Source organism: Gekko japonicus, unplaced genomic scaffold (genome assembly GCF_001447785.1).
Source record: "Gekko japonicus isolate JY-2015 unplaced genomic scaffold, Gekko_japonicus_V1.1 scaffold1872, whole genome shotgun sequence".
Lineage (NCBI taxonomy): Eukaryota > Metazoa > Chordata > Lepidosauria > Squamata > Gekkonidae > Gekko > Gekko japonicus.
Window position 1 is genome coordinate 246,719 of NW_015159770.1, and position 18,966 is coordinate 265,684.

Below are 18,966 nucleotides of genomic sequence, written 5' to 3' on the forward strand. Positions count from 1 at the left end.
TTAATTTAACCCTGATAGTGTCAAGACTTTTAGTCTTAAAGTCTATTATGCCTCTTTCTTCAGAAGTATTTTGTCATTGTGGTCTGAGACTTGTATTGCCCAGAATACTCTATCATTTGAAGTGTGCTGTATAGTGTGGTTATTTTCCAAAAAGTGTGTAACTAAAAGGGTCCCTGTCTTTTAAAGTGAGATATCACTGCTGGGTTCAGTAATCTGTGTTCTTAGACATCTTGCAGTTTTTCCAATATAGATTTTTTGGCATGGACATAAAATGGCATAAATAACATTTTTGGAGTTACAAGTCGTAAAATCCTTCCATGGCTTTATGAGCCTGTCATTTTTTAAACATCAGCTAGACTTCTGCTCTGTAAACTTTGTGTGTGTTCATACTCTGGGCATGTGTTCAAATAAGTAGATATTAATCTGAGAAGAAACTGTAAATTGAAACTGGAGCCTAAGCAATAAGGGATTTCTTGCCTCTGAGGCAAACCAGGGAGTTATATATAGAGAGAGGAAAAAGGAAGCTGAAAAGAAAGAGTTCCATTTGGGATACAATAAAGGGGAAAGCTGGGATTGGTTGAAGCTGGTCTAGAGTTCTAGCGTGCTAGAGCTAAGGAAAATACCTGAAGTAAGTTCCAGGGGAGGTTACCAGGCTAGTGCAGCAGCAGAAGGGCTAAGGGGATCGATCTGTGTAAATCAATCTCCTTCCCTTCCCCCCTGCTTCCCCTGCTTCCCCCTTCTTAGTCGTTCTGTATACCAACCCCAGCATGAATTTACGTCGTCTTGATTTTTACAGAAATTGTCTTATCGATTTTACTGTTTTTATGATCTGAGTAATTATACATTGTTATTTAGAAGGCTTTTAATTGTATTTTGTACCCGCTCTGAGCTGGTTTCAGGGAGAGCAGGCTATAAATTGAATAAATTAAATAAATAAGTAAAATAAAAAACCCAGGCATCAGCATCACCCTATCAGAAAGGAAAGCTTTTTACTTGCTTCTGTTCTCTAAAAGTCACTCATCCAATCTGAAGACAGCTTTGGTCACTTGGGAGAGACTGAGAAGCTTCAGTGTTCAGTGTCCGTCTGTTCCCTGGCCCCCTTTAAAACAGAGCTCTTATTTCTCTCATTTCTTGCTTCAGCCCCCTTTATCCATTTTTTTTAGCAATGTTACCAATTTCATTAAACTAATCCTAATCAGATTATCTTGCTTTTCAGTTCAAATCTTATAACACTCCAATATTTGTCTATATTTAAATTACGTCCTGGCTTAAGGTGACTTACATAGGATTTCAACATCTCCCATACAGACATTATTGGACCCATACTTATTTCATGTCATCAAGGTTTTGTCATGTACCTTTCAATCATACCTAGGGACCTATTTTGGTCTATTGTTATCAGTATATCTAAATTTTGGCTATGGATACATAAATCCAGGGACTGGGAATACAGACAGATGAGATAAGTTATCTATGAGGGCTTCCAGGAGGAGGGCAAGAGGAAATAGTATGGGGCAGAGATAGGGGAGAAATTGAGGTACCCTCCCAGAAGTCCTTGCAGGTTCCTCTCCATGCAACTGGACCCAGCACAGTTGACACCATGCCACTTGACTAGAGATTTCCTGGGTAGAGGCTGCCGGGGGGACAGAAGGAGGAAAACCTGAATATGGGGGCAGATAGAAGTAATTTGTCTGGTGGGTGGTAAAGACAGAAGGAAGCAGGAAAGAGAAGAGGCTGTGGAGGCTGCCAGGGAGGGAAAGGGCAGATAGTGAATTAGATCTGCAGATAGTGAAGTAGGAGAGAATTAGATGCCCCGCACAGCTCTGTGCAGGCCTCCCACATATCCCTGTTCTAATACACTGTTTCCAAGGCTTAGCAAGCTGGAGTCCTTCAGTTAATGCAGTGTCTAAGATTGCCTAAGATTGGTTTTTCAGATTGTATATATACATTGATTTTTCAGTTTGACCCACTTCCTACTGTTCTTAATATCTTTCATGATTTGTGTGGCCCAGTCTATCTTTCTTAGGCTGTTCAGGCCAATCCATTTTGTCCTGAAGCCTTATAGTATAGATCATTCTATTTTGCCACATAGTATTTCATGGTTCATTCACTTTGGTTTTTACATTAAATCATAGTCTTCCTGGGAAAAAAAGATTACTTCTGTCTTGGTGTGCTGTATCACTAGTGATTGTGTAGCTTCAGAGTACTAAGAATGAATCTAACTTCAAGCATGAGGAAAGAAAAAGAAATCCTTGTCTGTAACAACATACATAAAATACTGACTTGGATCCAGCCAAAAAATTCCAGGAACATGGGAGGGATGCTGATTCTTCCTCTTGCTGCAAAAGACCTCTCATTCCCTCCAAGCTGTTTTGGGGGTTCCCCGGTCACCTAGGAGCAACATTTCAGGGGCCTTATGGGTTGCTGTGTGCAGTGAAAATCACCCCTCCTCCTTGCACATATGGAAATCTAGGTGAGATCCAAATGGCTGGATGTTATTTTCATAGGCAGGTATGGTGGACAAATGTTTTGTGCCTTATACTATCTTTTGATAAGACCCAGTGGGAGACAAGTTTTGTTTCTCTTTGACTTAAACAAACAAAGTGCTTGTGAGTTAATGTGCAGAGGTATCTGGGCTCCTGTGGGAACTCTAGTTCCATTTTAAGAGTTTAGTGCTTGCTATGCTTCCATTAGTGTGATAAAGTTCACAGACAACAACCAAGCCCTTGGGAAGATGTCTTGTATGCACAGTTGCTAACCCTGATAAAGCAGCAAGTCATTCAGTTGGTGAAAAACTTCAGACATTTTCTGCCTGACATAAGCAACTGTGGGACCAAGAGCAACCATACTAGTTAGATACTGTCTGGAGGTGATTGTTGTCTCTGTGATTTTTCATCTAACTTCTGGGGTCATGTTCTAGCACCAGTGTGTGTATAAACCAGAATTAACTGCAAGGAAATGCTGGATTGAGAGGTTGTATTTTGTACTTATAGGTAGTCCAATTATATATCTTCCCATAAATGTGCCAGCAAAGCCTTATGCTACAACAGCAATTTCATTATTTGCAAGACTGGAAAGGGCACTCAGCCCTTTTCCATTCAACATCAAGGATAAATCAAAGGCCACAGCTTTTAGTTGGTGCCAAAGTGGAGTTGCAGAAGAGGCTCTCCCCCTTCCCTAAGAATATGCAAAGTTCCTATGATGCAGAGAGGTATGCCGAAATTTCACAAAATGTTACAGAATCGGTTCCCATCTCCATTACAAGACAGTACCTCTTGTGCCAGCACTTGGAGCTCTAAGTTGGGTTTTATATTGTGTACAGTTTATGCAGGACATAGAATCAAGCTTCACATAACTCCACAAAATAAATGCTTGCTCACGTGCACAGATTTTAATGTCCAGGCTCCCTTTTTGTGGTGCACTACCTGTGACCTTTTAAATGTCGAATATAAGAAGTTGCCTTCTACCATACTGGAGTGTTTGGTTCATCTAGCCCTGAATTTAGATATTTAAACCTGAGACTTTATGGTATGTACTGTGACATGTGTTAATCTGCATCCAGACTATCACCATTGAGCTGTGGTACTCCATGGTACTGTGTATCTATTATGATCATCTCTCAGTTAGAGGGAGTAACTGCCCCAATCATCTTTTTGAATGAAAAAAATAAAGATTCTTGAATGCCATTAAGTTCTACACCAGAATCTGCATATTCTCTTGCTCCAATTTGGCCATCAGCACAATTTTATATAAAAGTGCACAAGTGTAGTCACCATAAATGTAGCCTCTGTATATATGAGAGTTTTCTTTACTGTAAAAGGTTTTACCTCATTTTTGCATATCTCTTCTTTGCTGCAGAGCTTCAATACTTCTGCTTTGGGTTTGTTTGTTTTTATTTGCCAAATTTCAGTGTTGCTTACTTCCCCCTCCCTTCTCTTTTGAAACTGCTCTTGCTTTATCTTCTGTCTATTCATATTCTTTTTATCTTTCTCTTTTGGCTGCATGGAGACTCTCTGCTGTACAAGTGTAAGTATTTTTTTTTAACAAAGCCCTGCTGTTTTTAGCCTACTTTATTTTTCCTTGCTCCATTTACTTTTGTAATACCTTCCTATTCTGTGGAGAAAATGCAGTTATTTGCAGGAACAGGCAACAATTTGGAGATGGTGCTGGATTTTACAAGAAGTTTAGTTAGTAATAACATGCAACGTATTTCAGTCGTCTCTGAGAAGACGTGAATGCACAAACAAAGCATGAGGCTCAAGATCAGTTAATGCTCAAGAAAATCTCTGGATTCAGTTTTGTGCTAATACTAAAATCTGTGGAATAAAAGCTTCACAAGCATAGAAAGTATGGTTTTAATGGCCCAACTTTTAACTGACCCCTATATATCAGAGTGGTCACAGGCCATAGTAAAAAAGGTGGGTACCCTAGGTATTGACCTGGAATCCCTCTATAACTGTGGTGAGGTCGCAATCTTGCAGGTGGTCAAGAGGAGAATGTGGGATATAGAGGCGCAGATCATTAATGCCGGTAGTCTTGGGGTCTGCTCTCCCTATTCATTACCCCTCCTTCCCCTACATACATCCATGGTACCTTATATTGCTAATCTGACAATCCCAGTTTTTAGGAGGGTTTTTATGCTTGCAAGGTTCAACCTTTTCCCTTCAGTAGTGGTCTCAGGTAGATACAGGGGTGTCCCGTATAAGGATAGACTCTGCAACTGTAATCTTGGGGAACCCGATTCTGTTACCCACATTCTTTTTCGCTGTCCTAAATATTCCGCTATGCGCAATATCCTGATTCGTCCTCTCTTCTCTATGCAGAGAGACTTTCTGGATAGGGACTTATCTTTTTTCCTAGCAGACAAGAGTCCAGCAACAACACTATCTGTCGCAGAATTTTTGACCTATGTATGGAAGTCACAAGTAATACTTTGTAAATCTTGTAAACCATGTTAGGACTGTTTTGTGTTTTTTGAGATATTGGGAATTTTGATTGATGTTGTTCTCTGTACCTACCCTTAAACTCTCCCCTGTTTGATTTATCTATGGTATGCCAAATAAAGGTTCTCTGTTCTGTTCTGGTATGGTTTTTCCTGTCATAAACAGTTAAAATGACATCCCTTTTTGTCACAATGAATTGTCTGTACTTGGCAAATGCCAGTAAAAATATGATGTTTCTATTTATGGAAGGAATGGGAGTGGATGAGTTGAATCTGATCTGAATGAAAATGCATCCAACAAGTTTGTACAGCAGAAATAAAACTCTTGAGTTGCCTTAAATAGCAGGAGAAACATAGAAGCCATTGTTGTTCAACCTCTTCTGGAAACATTTCAGCTAATATTATGCTCAGCCTTAGCATGTAAAGTGTTTCCTAAAATCCATGTTGAAGTTCAGAGCTTCAAAATTTAAAATGTAGTTTCCGTTTCCAGTTACAAGAGGATCTGAAAGAGAACTTCCTGTCTCTCCCGGCCCCCAACCCAACAAAGTAGGAGAATCAAGATGTTAGACTCCTTGCCTCTTCTTGTTTTAGATGCTTTGCTTCCTTTGGCAACTCCATGGTTTTCCTCTCTGTTCCTGATAGTTTGCCAGCCAGGCTTACATGTAAGGATAAACAGCATATGCAAGTGCTATGGAGGCATGTTTGATTTGGAATGGGTTGCTGAACAGGTGATACTTTGTTTAAAAGAACACCATGCTACAATGCTCAGTTTCGGAAATAATTTGGAGGCAGGCACAGTTGTGCGGTACTAGAGGTAGATTGTAACTCAGTCATTTGGAGATATTTGTCCTGCCCCAGTCCCAGCTTAATCTACAACAGCAGGATTTCTCAGTTACACATTGTGAAAGTATTACATTTGCCTTTTGTGATCTCCTGCTTCCTATGCTCCATCCTATAGTGTGCATTTTCTTAATGTACTTGACTGGAAAAGAGTCATTTCAGACATGAAAGCATTCTTTTCTGTGAAAGTGTACGCATAAACACTGCTTGTAAACTCCACCGTCTGTTAATGTAGCATCTGTTTTGCCAGTTGTTAACTCATCGTAGCATTGTGATCCTTAGACTCCACACACACATACACCCCTGACAAACTATGCAGGTGCCTTTTTTGTCATATTGTGTGGCACACTTTTCTTCAATTATACTGTTGTTATCCTAGTACAAGTGGGGGACCTGCAAAGATGTGTTGGGATGGGATTTCATTTCCCCACTCCCTCTCGTCCTCTAGCTTTTACACTTTCCCTCCCCCAGCAGCACCTGTAGCCTTCCCTCCATCTTTGCTTTCTACTGCCACCCCTTTCGTTTCTTCTCTCTATCTCACCTACCTACCTTGTTCTGTTTCTCCACTGGCACAGACTCTCTCCTCTCCATTTTATGTTCCTTTTTTATACCTTTAGCTTTCCCTTTTAACCCCCCTCCAACTTTAGCTCCCCTATGACCTCTTTTACTTTTTCAATCCACCTATCTCTTCCCCTTCCTCTTGCTGACCCTAATTGAGCCTTGGGGTCCTCAGCACTGTTGGTGGCAGGTTGCCTAGCAACCCTCTCAAATTGTCCAGCAATCCTTCACAACACAGTCTCACAAGGTCTGGTTGGCATTCTTTTCTTAAAGAAGCAGACACAAGCAGTGATTTTGGAGGGTTTTTAAAACCCCAAATGTGTTTTTTAAAAAGATTCTGGGGCTTTTTTGCAAACCTGGTACTTTCTACAAGTTTGTAGACAATCCCCCTTGTCTGTCCCTGGTCCTATTGTGTGGATTCCTTGATTCATCCTCTGTTGCCCAGTTCAGAATTAGATATAACAACACAAAAGTATTCTCTCTGAATTGGATTGTCCTCGTCTCCTGGACCCATCTTTGGTTATAAATTAAGGTTTCCCAGTTTCACTCATGATTAGAACCTTTAGAAGACTGTATGAATATATTGATCAATATTGCTTTAAAACAAAATTGTAAAAGCATAAAAATGCAAACCATGAGGAAATTAAAATCCTTGTGCATGCACATATAACCATCCCTACTCACTTGCAGCACCCTGGGGGAACACAAGCTTTCTTTTATTTTACTGGAAACTGAAGAACTATAATGTAACCATTCTTCCTTCTTTTAGAATGTGGCTCAGAGGGTAAGCACAGGGGACTGAAAGGTAGCTTATGTTCATTTTCACCAACAAAAACTGTCCCATCAATTGTGCTGTCTGACTGAGTTTGTGACATAAGTTATTAATAAGGTAGTTAACATCTATATGCTCCAGTCTCTTAAACACAAACTAATGGGTCTTGGCACATGTTTCTCCTGGAGCCTGGATGACATCCTTACTCTGCCTCCTAGCTTGTTTATTGACTCCTTCGTCAAGAGGGGGCTGCAAATGTCCAATTCCTGCCTGATCATGGAGAGGTAGAGCTGGAGGTGAGCTCCCTTGCTGCTTAGTTTAGATTAGAACATTGTTTTCCTCCTATTTACCCTCTCCAGACCAGCATATCCTAAGTGGGGATGGAGCACTACATGGTCAATGGACAAAGAGCTGTTGATTTGGAGGCATCCACCCAACATGACGTTACACACTAGTACGGCTTACTCTTTCCTGCACCATGTGTTCTGAGCTGGGCTGATGAGACACTGTATTAGGTATGATCATTTCTACTGCCATGCGGCACTAGCACCCCTTCATAACTGCCCATCAAAGGACCTTCCTTCCTTCCTCTGTCTCTCCTAAGCCACTTTTTCTTAAAATGAGAGCAAGAAAAGCTGTCCCAGCTTTGGCAGTAGCTCGACTCACCAGGGCCCAGTGTGTATAACGTAGCATATTGTTGTTGCAGCCAACCAGTTGGGCTAGCATTCCACTTTCCGCTCCCCAGCAGAGGTTTGGCCCGAATCAAGCAGTCTCCCCAGTTAATGCTGGTGCAGCCGTCCACCTCTTATTTCTTCTTGGCTCCTGGCAAAAAAGGAGGAAATTACACATCTACTGAGGCAGAATCAAATATCAAAGCTAACACAATACAAGGTGGCTGTTTACATTTTAAACAAACCAATATGTGACCATTGATCCTGTCAGAATCCTTAGAGGGAAGAAAAGGGTGTTGATGTATATCTGCTTGAGACAGGGCCCACAAGGGAGAACATGCACATCCCAAATTTCTTAATTGGTAAGAAGCTCACATAATTTAATTAATGGATTTATTTAAAATTATTTTATGCCCCCTTTTCTCCTGAGCCTTCTGCAGAACTGGCCAAGTTGTGGAAGGGAGTCTTCACCTATGCACAAGCAGGAGGCTGCCAAAAGTGTGTGGCTGGAGTTTAATCAGTCCAGTGGAATGCTAACAATGCCCAGGAATCTTGTTCACACCTCTTGAACCCTGACTTTTGAACTGCTAGGCTGTGTTGACTCAGGTAGCCTCCTGCTTTCAAAGCAATCAATCTGAAGATCTCTGTGGATCCCACCTGGATCCACTACTCTAGGCAAATAGAAGAGTGAGGTGCTGCTGATCTGTTTGCCACAATCCCCTTACCATCTGACAGACTTGATACCAAAGAGCAGAATAGTTTTAACAAACACACATTTGCCCAATATCAGTTGTTTATCATCTCCAGCTCAGTTCAGACATCCCACAAAGCCAAGGTTTAAACAAACTATGGTTGGCGTGATTGTGTAAATGTAGGCCACTCCTCTAACTATGGTTAGATGTTTGAGTCAAACCAGGAACTGAATTCATGTTTTGAAATTGGTTTATTAATCCCTGTAAGTCTTAACTGTGGTTTTATGCGATGTATGAATGATCTATGCTTCATCCTGGCACCGCTCTCTTGGCTCCAGAGCAAAGGCAACAAAACCAGCATTTGTCAAGGCTAACCAGGGCTTGAGTGATCACCTGCTAGCTTAATCCTGGTTTCACAAACTAACCACAGTTAAAGTAAACCATAGAATCATAGAACAAATTTAAACTACAGTGGCATCTTTAAGACCAACAAAGGTTTATTCAAGGTATGAGCTTTTGTGCATAGGTACACTTTTTCACATACATTGGCATAGAAGGTAAGAGCTCAGACTTTGTCTTTGCATATCTTAAAACATCTTCATCATGTTACATGTTAAATTGCTGTTCAGCCTCTGTCTATAAGTTTGAGCTCTTCCAGTCCAATGTATTTGAAAAAGCGTGCAAGCACACAAATGCTCATGTGCCAGTGAACTCTAAATTTGTTCTACTGCTTCAGACCAACATGGCTGACCACTTGGAACTATCTTCATAGAATTATAGAATCATGGAGTTGGAAGGGGCCATACAGGCCATCTACTCCAACCCCCAGCTCAATGCAGGGTCAGCCTTGAGCATCCCTGACAAGTATTTGTCCAGCCACTACTTAAAGACTGCCAGTGTGGGGGAGCTCACCATCTCCCTAGGCAGCTGATTCCACTGTTGCACAACTCTTACTGTAAAAAAGTTTTTTCCTAATATCCAGCCATTACCTTCCTGCCCTTAATTTAAACCCATTATTGTGAGTCATAACCTCTGCTGCCAACAGGAACAGTGACAGCCTTTCAGATAACTTAAAGAGATCAATCATGTCCCATTCTGAAGTGAGGCCTCCAGAACTACACATAATACTCCAGGTGTGCCCTGACCAATGCGGTGTAGACAGTTTTATGTTATATGTGAACTGAGCCTGTATCTGATGATTATTTTGACAGTATTACCTTAATAAGGTAAAACAAGAGCTGGCTTATCTCCTGTGAAGCAGTGAAGGAGTGGTTGCATTTCTTTTGAATGGTGATCCACATCACTAATAAGCAGTTTTAAGAGGAGGCCGATCTGGAGGTATCATTGATTCCTTTCATCAGGGGAGTTTTGTAGTGCTTCCCCAGATAGGATTGATTGTATAGGCTGTATCATTCAATACTGATGATTTTACGATAAATTAGCATCCATTTATTTGTTTAACGCATAGTTCACTTATGTTAATGGTGTCAAAAGGCATTTGTAGATTACTGGGAGCTCAGGTCTTCAAACTATGTATTGTGTGTAAGGGGATGGGAGACAAAACAAATAGGCTGTCTGTATAAGTTTGGCTTGAAATGAAGCCTAGTGGTTTTTTTCAGTTATTAGATTGGTTTTGTCAATCTCTGCCATCTTCAGTTAAAATAAACCTTGTGCAAGTCTTTCTAACTATATTTACTGAAGTGACTGGGCAATAGGTGCATGGGCCATTTGGGCTGCTCAAGGTTACTGTTCTAGTCTCTTGTTAAGGACTGGCTAGAACTTGAGGCCCGTCAGTCTGGTGCTACATGAGAAGCATTTCCAAGTGGTTTCTCCTTTGGGGACCACTTCGTGCTTTTGAGCTGATGCTAATAGACTTCCTGTACCCTAACTGAAATGAGGCTCACAACCATATCTAAGCAGACAAAGCTTAAGGATAAAGAAAATTAAAAAACATCTACAACTATGTTTGTTCAATTTGTCTTCTGGGTTTTTAATCATTATATTTGAGCATTTCATTGCAACTGTATTTGAAATGATGACATACGGATGAAAAACAATAACAAGTTTGGTTTAATTCTACGTAGGCATCATAAGGTTGCAACAAAAGCAGTGTAGAGTTTCATGGTGCAGGGTTAACAGTTACACAAGACTAACAGCGCAATCCTAAGAACACTTTCCTGGGAGTAAGCCTGGCTAAATAGAACTGAGTAGGATACTAAGTAAACCCACTTAGGATTGCTCTTTAAACCTCTGTGACTAATCGTTTTGTAGTGGATGACACCACATGGTGATTGCTTAATTTATAAAAGGAATATGTATCAGTTTTGAGTGTACCGTCTTTATACCACTTCAGTTATTGGACTAAAATGTGTCAGGCGTGACAACGGAAAATGGGAAACACTGTTCAAAGCTAACAACTAGAAATAATGACCATACTTAAAAAAAAAAACTAATGGAAGTATCGTGCTCACCTCAATGAATTCTTTTGAACTGTAAGGATGTGTGACCTATTTATGGTTAGTTTTGATCCATGCTTTTTTTTAAAAAAAAAAATTATGCTGAAGTTGCAAGCTCTCTCTGTAGCATGAACATCAAACCTGGGTCTTTTCCAACACTTCCATCATCATTAGGAATAAATATTTCTGAAAGAGCTTAATTAACAGTTCATTCAATTCATGAGCTAAAATAGAATTTGGTTTGCTTCATCATATGCAGCTGTGTTGACTCTGTAGTATTATTCAGGTTTTAATATTTGCAGGACAAATGGGAAAATACCATTAAGTTCTTCACTTTCTCCCCCCCAAAAAAAACCCATAGATGACTCCTAAGTCAAAAAGGAAGAGCATCCACAGTAGAATGTTGCGGCCTGTGTCCAGGGCTTTTGGTAAGTGTAATTTTCATTACTGTTACCATCATGTTTTTGTTTCTTGTGACCTCTTAAAGATTTTTATTTAATGTTCTTAGGTTTATAGGAATGAGAGACATTTCTGGAATACTGTTCTAGTGTAGATTCAGTATACATATTTTTTATATAGATTATGAGTTTGATCTGGATAAGAAATGCTGTGTGACGGGCTTGAATAGATGTTAATACTTTTTCTTGGTCTGTGAGTTTCGTGCTCAGACATCATGTTGTGGTAGGATTTGCAGGCCAAGCCTGACAACCAGCAGAAGGGTTTGGAGGCACAGACATGGGGAGGCACATGTGACATTGGCCACATTGGCCACATCACTACATCACATTCAGATATATCTTAGACAGGACATACCAATGCAGAGGCCGGCAAATATTTTTTCTTTATTTTTCTCCTGCCACTGCTTAGATTAGTGGTGGGCAATGAAGATGATTGGTGGCATCTGGCAACCCAATACGGGGTTCAATTTGGATCAAGAGTTTGGGTTCCATTGCCTGGACCTGGATAGCCTAAGCGAGCCTGATTTCAGAAGCTAAGCAGGATCAACTCTGGCAAGTACTTGGATGGGAGACCTCCTTGAAATACCAGAGGCGGGGTCAGGCTTTATTCAGCCACCTCTCTGAATATCCTCCAGGCCCCCAGTAGGGGGTCAGTCACTAGAGGTCACCATGACTTCCAGGTGCACTCACACATGCGCGCGCACACGCAAATACCAATAAAAGTGTTTGGATCCCATTTAGAGGGAACTTAAGTCTTCTCTCTCCTGACCTGAAAAGACATCAGAGACCCACTGTTTGCCATGTTGGATAAATTTCATGTGTGCTGATAGGCTGCACATATATCATAGGTAATTTTCCTCATGTGGCCTTATAGCCTGTGAAAAATATAGCTAGGCCCTAAGTCATTTAGTTTTTCTGCTGTACTATATGATCCCATTCATTCCAGTTAAAAAAATCACGGGGTATTTAAATGGATCTGTCAGCCTCTATGCATTAATGGTATGGCACAGCTTGGTGTTTACTTTAGATCTCTCTCTGGACTGATTTAAGTGAGTTATTAATGTATGGATAAAATGTCACAGTTCAAGCCATTTTAGGGAAGTTGGAATGCAAGGAAAGTGTGATTTTCATTACTGTGTATTTGTGCAGTGCGTGGACCAAGGCAGGTTTGAGATGCTTCATAATATGCATGTTTGTCTTTAGAGGCAATATGAAAGAAGATATTAACTGTATATAGTTAATTACTATAATAAAGCAGCTGACCAGGAATAAATATTAAAATCTAATATACTTTATTTCCCTTAGAGATGGAGTTTGATTTGGACAAAGCTTTAGAAGAAGTTCCCATCCACTTAGAAGACCCCCCATTCTCTTCAGGTAGACTGGACAAACGGAGTTCTGGGTTCATTTCAGAGTTGCCCTCTGAGGAAGGGAAAAAACTGGAACACTTTACAAAGCTAAGGCCGAAAAGGAATAAAAAACAACAACCCACCCAAGCTGCTGTGAGTGAAAATGCCGCTAAAGATATTACATTTCATATGTATTTGAGCAGTATCTGAGTTTTAAGTCCATAGCTTTTAAGATTCTTCTTAGTCATACTTAGCCTTCTTTTGCAGATTCCTCCATAAGGAAAGTTCTTCTTTTCAGACCAATATACACACTTTTATCTCACCCATAACAGTAACTAGTTATGTTTTAAAAAGCGTATCTGTTTTATCAGGTAACTACTACTGCAACACCCCAGGATGGGGAACAGAATGGTCTTATGGGAAGAGTAGATGAAGGTGTAGATGAATTTTTCACCAAGAAGGTAACAAAGATGGATTCAAAGTAAGTTTGGTTTTCAAGTAAACTATAGAAATAGAAGATTATGTAAAATTTCCTATTTATATTGGGAATCAAAGCATTTTGGTTTGTTACCTTAAAAATGTTTCAGATGGGTAACCTGAGTGTCCTACAACATTGTCAGAAGCTACTGTACTAGCTTGTAATGAATAGAATTTTATTTTAAAGTTTTTGAAACAGAAATAGCATATACTAACTATAGTCTAAAGGCCAGTTTGGAGTTCATTATGGGAGCAATTGAAGTAGCAGTGCAGGTGGGATTAAATATTTCTTAACTGAATTTTGTACAAGCTTTGAAGAATACAGAAGATGACTCAAATGCCTCCAGGGGTTCTGCTCACAAATTTCCTGCACTACATGTGCGAAAGGGTGCTCTGAGGTATAATGTCCCACCCTGCACACACCCCGGGTGCAGTTGTGATCCCTTTTGACAGTTTCCATGCACTGCTTACTAGCTGATTAGCACGGACACCTCTAGGCTAAATCTGGTGTCCTCTTCTATTTTCCACTCTTTGAATCTGCTAGGAGTTAACAAACCATTTCTGTCAGTGAAGTTGCCTTCTTTTTCTCCTGTGTTCTTTTCAGCATTTTCTTTTTTTGCCCTTTGCAACGTTATAGTGTCTCATGTACAGGTAAAATCTGTGGCTTGCCTCAGACAATCAGATAAAACAGCCATGTAAACAAATAAGGCTGAGGATAGTGAAGATAAAGCAAGATGAGAGATATGGGCCCTGGTCACACGGCAAAGTTGCCATGGGAGAGGCACGGGAGTCCCACGGATTTTCCAGGCGCGATCTCACCCCAACATCTGGGAAGCGCAGTGCTCCCGTGGCAAACCCGTGGCTTCCCGCCGAAGGTGCGGAGTTAAAAACTAGTACCTACAAAATGATGTATAGGTGGTACATGACTCCGAAGAAAATTGCAAATATGAATCAGAATATGTCAAACAAATGTTGGAAATGTAAGAGTCATGAGGGCTCATTTTACCATATGTGGTGGACTTGTGAAAAAGCTGCAGACTTTTGGACAAAAGTCCACAATGAAATGCAAAAAATATTGAAATGCTCTTTTAAAAAAGCACCCGAAATTCTGCTTTTGGGTCTTAAAATAGAAGAAGTGAACACGACTAAAAAGACTTTACTTTGGTACTTAATAACAACAGCGAGAATGTTGTATGCACAATTTTGGAAAACAGAGAAAGTAACAGAGATTGAAGATTGGATACAAAAAGTTCTGTTCATGGCTGAAATGGACAAAATCACAAAAAAGTTGAACGGCAAAGAAGACAACGTATTTTTTGAAGAATGGAATGACTTTAAAATTTATCTGGAAAAGAACTGGGATGTGAAACAAAATTTAATATGTTTAGATCAATATTAGGCTAAATGATGTTATCTTAAAACTGTAATGATAAGAAAAATGATATAATCGATGATATACAATAATGTGGAGGGTAAGGGGGAAGCATTGCGGGAAGCCACAGGAGGGAGGGGAGGAAATGGATATAGGTGAATAATGGAAAATTGGAAATGGTTAACTGTAAAACTCTTATGGAAAATAATAAAAATTTGTTTACCAAAAAAAAAAAACCTAGTACCTACGAGGTACTAGTTTCCTGAAACTGTGGGCCAAGGGCGGGCGTCTGATCATGTTCCCAGTGAACTTGCGTGGCATCCGGCGCCCGGCGCTGTTCATCTCCGCAGGTTGCACAACAGTGCATGCGCACAAAGAGCGATTGCTAGTGCAATCGCGCAGTGCGGCTTCTGTGCCGCACTGCAGGATACCCGTCTGATCGGCATTTCCCCCGAACCACGGGACCTCAACCGGGACGTGTGCTCGGGCAGCCGTGTGTTAGTTTCCTCCGGAGCAATTAGCCACGCCTCCCCCCCACGATATCTGGCCCGTGTGACCGGGGCCATGGTGCAGAAGAGTAGAACTAGCTAAGGGAACAAAGGATGGATTGAAGCAATGCAGATTTTCAGTTTGGCTGCACTAACTTCCGGGTGGCAACCAACAGTGGAGATTATTCAGCACTCCTTTAGTAAAATCCTCATTTCATAGACCTGTATGTTTGGTTATCATGTGTAGCATGTTAAAATATTAGCTGGCAGTATTTCTCTGGTGAAATGTACATACACATTGAAATATAAATGCACAATTTGTAATGAGACTAGTAAACTAAATCTTAGGCAAATGTTCCCTCTAGTTCCCCCCCCCCACTGAGCGGAGCATTGTGAGCAGAATATAACTGCTGTAATCTTAAAATGGGCAGTGCAAGGCCCTGTGTGGCTCCAGATTGCTGCCGATCAGGGCTTCCTGTGTTAATCGGCGGCCATTCACACTCACAGCTTAAGAGTGAACACTGAATACGTACTATTTTGCAGAGCAATGAATCACCCCAAAGACTTGTGTATAGGCTACATGTATGTTTTAACAGAACTGAATGTTAAAATGCTCCCATTCCTTTAGTGTGAATTCCCAAGAATATAATGACTGATGCTAGTTTGTAGTTAACCGATGGATGCTTTGTGTGTTTGACGCACAATTTTAAAACTAATGCAGAGGAGAGATTATGTGTAAATTACTAAACCGCACAGAGATTTTAAAAAAGCGGTAAGCTTAAGTGTGAATAACTATTGGGCTTAGCAGTGGCTCAGTTAAAATATCAAACAACAACATGGTTACATGTGGCTAGTTAATGTATGTCAAACCAAGATCTGAAACCATAGTTTGATGTTGGTTTATTACCCACAGATGATCTTAAGTGTGGTTTCATGTATGTATCAATACAGACATACTGGCTTGCTCTCCTGCTGCGGTAGTGGCCGAGATACAAACCAGATCTCTGCAAGGGAGGTTGGGAGGAGTGAAAGTGATGCAAATATCATTTGTTTAGGCAAACCAGAATTTGAATGATCATCTGAATCCTGGTTTCATATACCGTGTTTCCCCGAAAATAAGACACTGTCTTATATTTATTTTTTCTCAAGAAGACACACTAGGGCTTACACCACAAATGCATAGAAATCCTGCTAGGGCTTATTTTTGGGGTAGGTCTTATTTTCGGGGAAACAGGGTAGTAAGCATAGTTAAAATACACCATGATTTTATATTATGCCTGAACTTGAGTTGCTGTAGCTTTGCTGTTTATGTTGTCCTTTAAATGTTTGTATATTTTGTGTAATAGCAATACATTATCCTTAAACAACCTGTTGTACATATTATTGCCCTAAATATTTAGCTTTCAGCATGTGTTTTTTATTTACTTCCTGTATTTCAAATAGACCAATGACTTTAGCTGTAAGGACATGGAAATTCTGACTCCCTGCAGTAGCCTAGAGTCTTGAAATCCACCTCTGCTGGATAATTTTAGAAGGGCCCTCCCTGCAATCATCAGCCTCTTCCTCCTTGCTCTCCTTCCTCATTTTACACTTAACCTGGCTCCAACCCCTCAGCCTTCTCACTGTTTACTCTCAGCTCTTCTACATCATGGGCCTATACCCAGTTAATATCTCAGGGGTCCTGGGTCTAACCTCCTCCCCCTTTGCATTCCCAACTTCGTATAGCCTGCAGATGCTGGGGAAGAAAAAATGAGGATAATCATAGTTCTTGGGTAACAGGAAGAGCATCAGAGTTACCTCAGGGGGAGGGGGTGCCTATATGATTATGAGCACAGTCTAAGTTCACAAATATCTAAACACATTGATTTGGGAACTAAGACCTGTTACTTTGGATGCAGCCTAAATTAGCAGATCTGCTGTTATGGTTACAGACTGAAATACTTCATCAGTGCCAAGTGTTACCCAAACTGGACCCAGAGAAGGGGAAACTCTAGAAAAGAATAACACAAGACCTTTGGTCTGTGTATACTAGGGTGGCTCTCGGTAGGGGTGGTCCACAATAAAATTATGAAGAAAGAGAGTGAGAGTGATTTCAAACACCAACAAATAGCTTTATTGTATACAAAATAAAATAAGTAAAAATTTAAAGACTCAACACTAAGCACCCGAGAACTAATTCCTTAAGTAATCACACACACACCAGCAAGAGGGGGTACTCTTGATAAAAAGGAGAAAGGAGAAAACTGGGAGGTTTTAGGGAAGGGACAGGCAACCTGAAATCCTGGGCTTGAGGTCTGGAGAGGTCCAAAGAGCAGAGTGAGGAGCCAACTAAGGAAGGAGAAAAAGCCTGCAGTGCAGTCGCAGAGGGTGTTCAGGTAGTGGGAAATCTGGCACCCTTTCCACTGAGGGGGGGTGGTGGTCTTTTTATGGGGAAGGGGTCCCATAGATAGAGATGGGAACCCACTTTCCCCGGAACCTGATTGGTCCAAGATGTAAAGTTTGAATCTCACTGGCTGTCAAACTTTAGCAGGAAAATGTGGGGAAAATAACTTGATTAGGCTATTGTGAGACAAATCTGCATGGGCACAAAGAACCTGGGTGAGGCAATGTGATTAGCGTACTTTAATTAGGTTGAAGTGTGCCAGATCTGCATTAACACAAATTTGGGTGAGTCAAGATCACTCCTGAAACAGGATAGAACGTAAATTAATGACTTGAGTGCCCTTCTTGATTGAATTTAAAAAAGGAAAACGAGGAACTGGTCATTGGCTAATGCAACAGTAACTTCTTTGGGCTGGGCAGACACCTCTTCCAGTGTTGAAAGGTCTTTTATTATTGAGAATGAATTGAAGTCTTCTTATTACTGAGAAACCTGAGCTGGGGGAGATTGCACTTAGTCAGTCTGTGATGCCAGCACACCCTACCTCTTTCCTGGGCTTTCATGGCTGTACCCAGGTGCCTTTGTGAGGCTCTCCAAGTTTCAGGTCCCCTTGCACTTAGGCTGTAAAAGGGAGCACCCATTAAAACAACTAGGTCCAAAATAAGATGAGGACCCCACTAAACAAGGGCGTCTTGGCCAGTGCTCCCTCTAAGCTGAGTTAGTGTGAGCTAGCTCACAGTCTTTTAGCCTCCGGCTCACACATTTTTGTCTTAGCTCAGGAAAGATGGCTCCAGAGCAAACTAATTTATGCAGTAGCCAAATTGCTTGCTCATAACTTTGCTCATAATAATAATAATTAATGCCAGTATCTCACAAAGCAGAATTTTTGCTCACAAGACTCCACAGCTTAGAGGGAACATTGGTCTTGGCTGGAGTAGGGTGCAGGGTCTTTACACAAGTGTCATAATCAGTGTTCCCTCTAAGCTGAGTTCATGTGAGCTAGCTCACAGTTTTTTAGCCTCTGGCTCATGCATTTTTGTCTCAGCTCAGGAAGGATGGCTCCAGAGCAAACTAATTTCTGCAGTAGCCAAATCGCTCGCTCATAACTTTAGTGCCAGTAGCTCGCAAAGTAGAATTTTTGCTCACAAGACTCCACAGCTTAGAGGGAGCGCTGGTAGAACTTAAAATGTTTAGAACTAGCTGTTCAGCTACTTTTGCTGGAGGGTTGGCTTGAATGCATGAGACATGAGAGGAAGGGAAACTAGTTTACTTTTAGCAAGAGTACACAGATAGAGTCCATTGAGTCAGAAATTAACATTCAGAAATCAGGCTGAAGAACTGTTTGTTCTCCCTTGGAGGAGCAACTTGAAAAGTCTGAACCAAATATTTCTAATAAACAAAAACATTCTTATGTTTGCATTTTCCTTTTGATCTGTTAGGAAACTCTCAACAAGAAGTTCAGATGCCAGTGACACTGGGGAAGCAGTGGATGAAAAGAAAAAGAGAGATTC

At 40.8% G+C, this 18,966-nt stretch overlaps 1 protein-coding gene across 1 annotated transcript in view; it reads left to right on the plus strand.

Moving 5' to 3' along the window:
- Positions 1-18,966, plus strand: part of LOC107106428 (leucine-rich repeat-containing protein 16A-like) — a 232,552-nt gene that overhangs the window by 194,016 nt on the left and 19,570 nt on the right. The window contains 4 exon segments of the mRNA XM_015406571.1: positions 11,293-11,359; positions 12,695-12,891; positions 13,110-13,219; positions 18,895-18,965. Coding sequence (XP_015262057.1) covers positions 11,293-11,359; positions 12,695-12,891; positions 13,110-13,219; positions 18,895-18,965 — 445 coding nt within the window.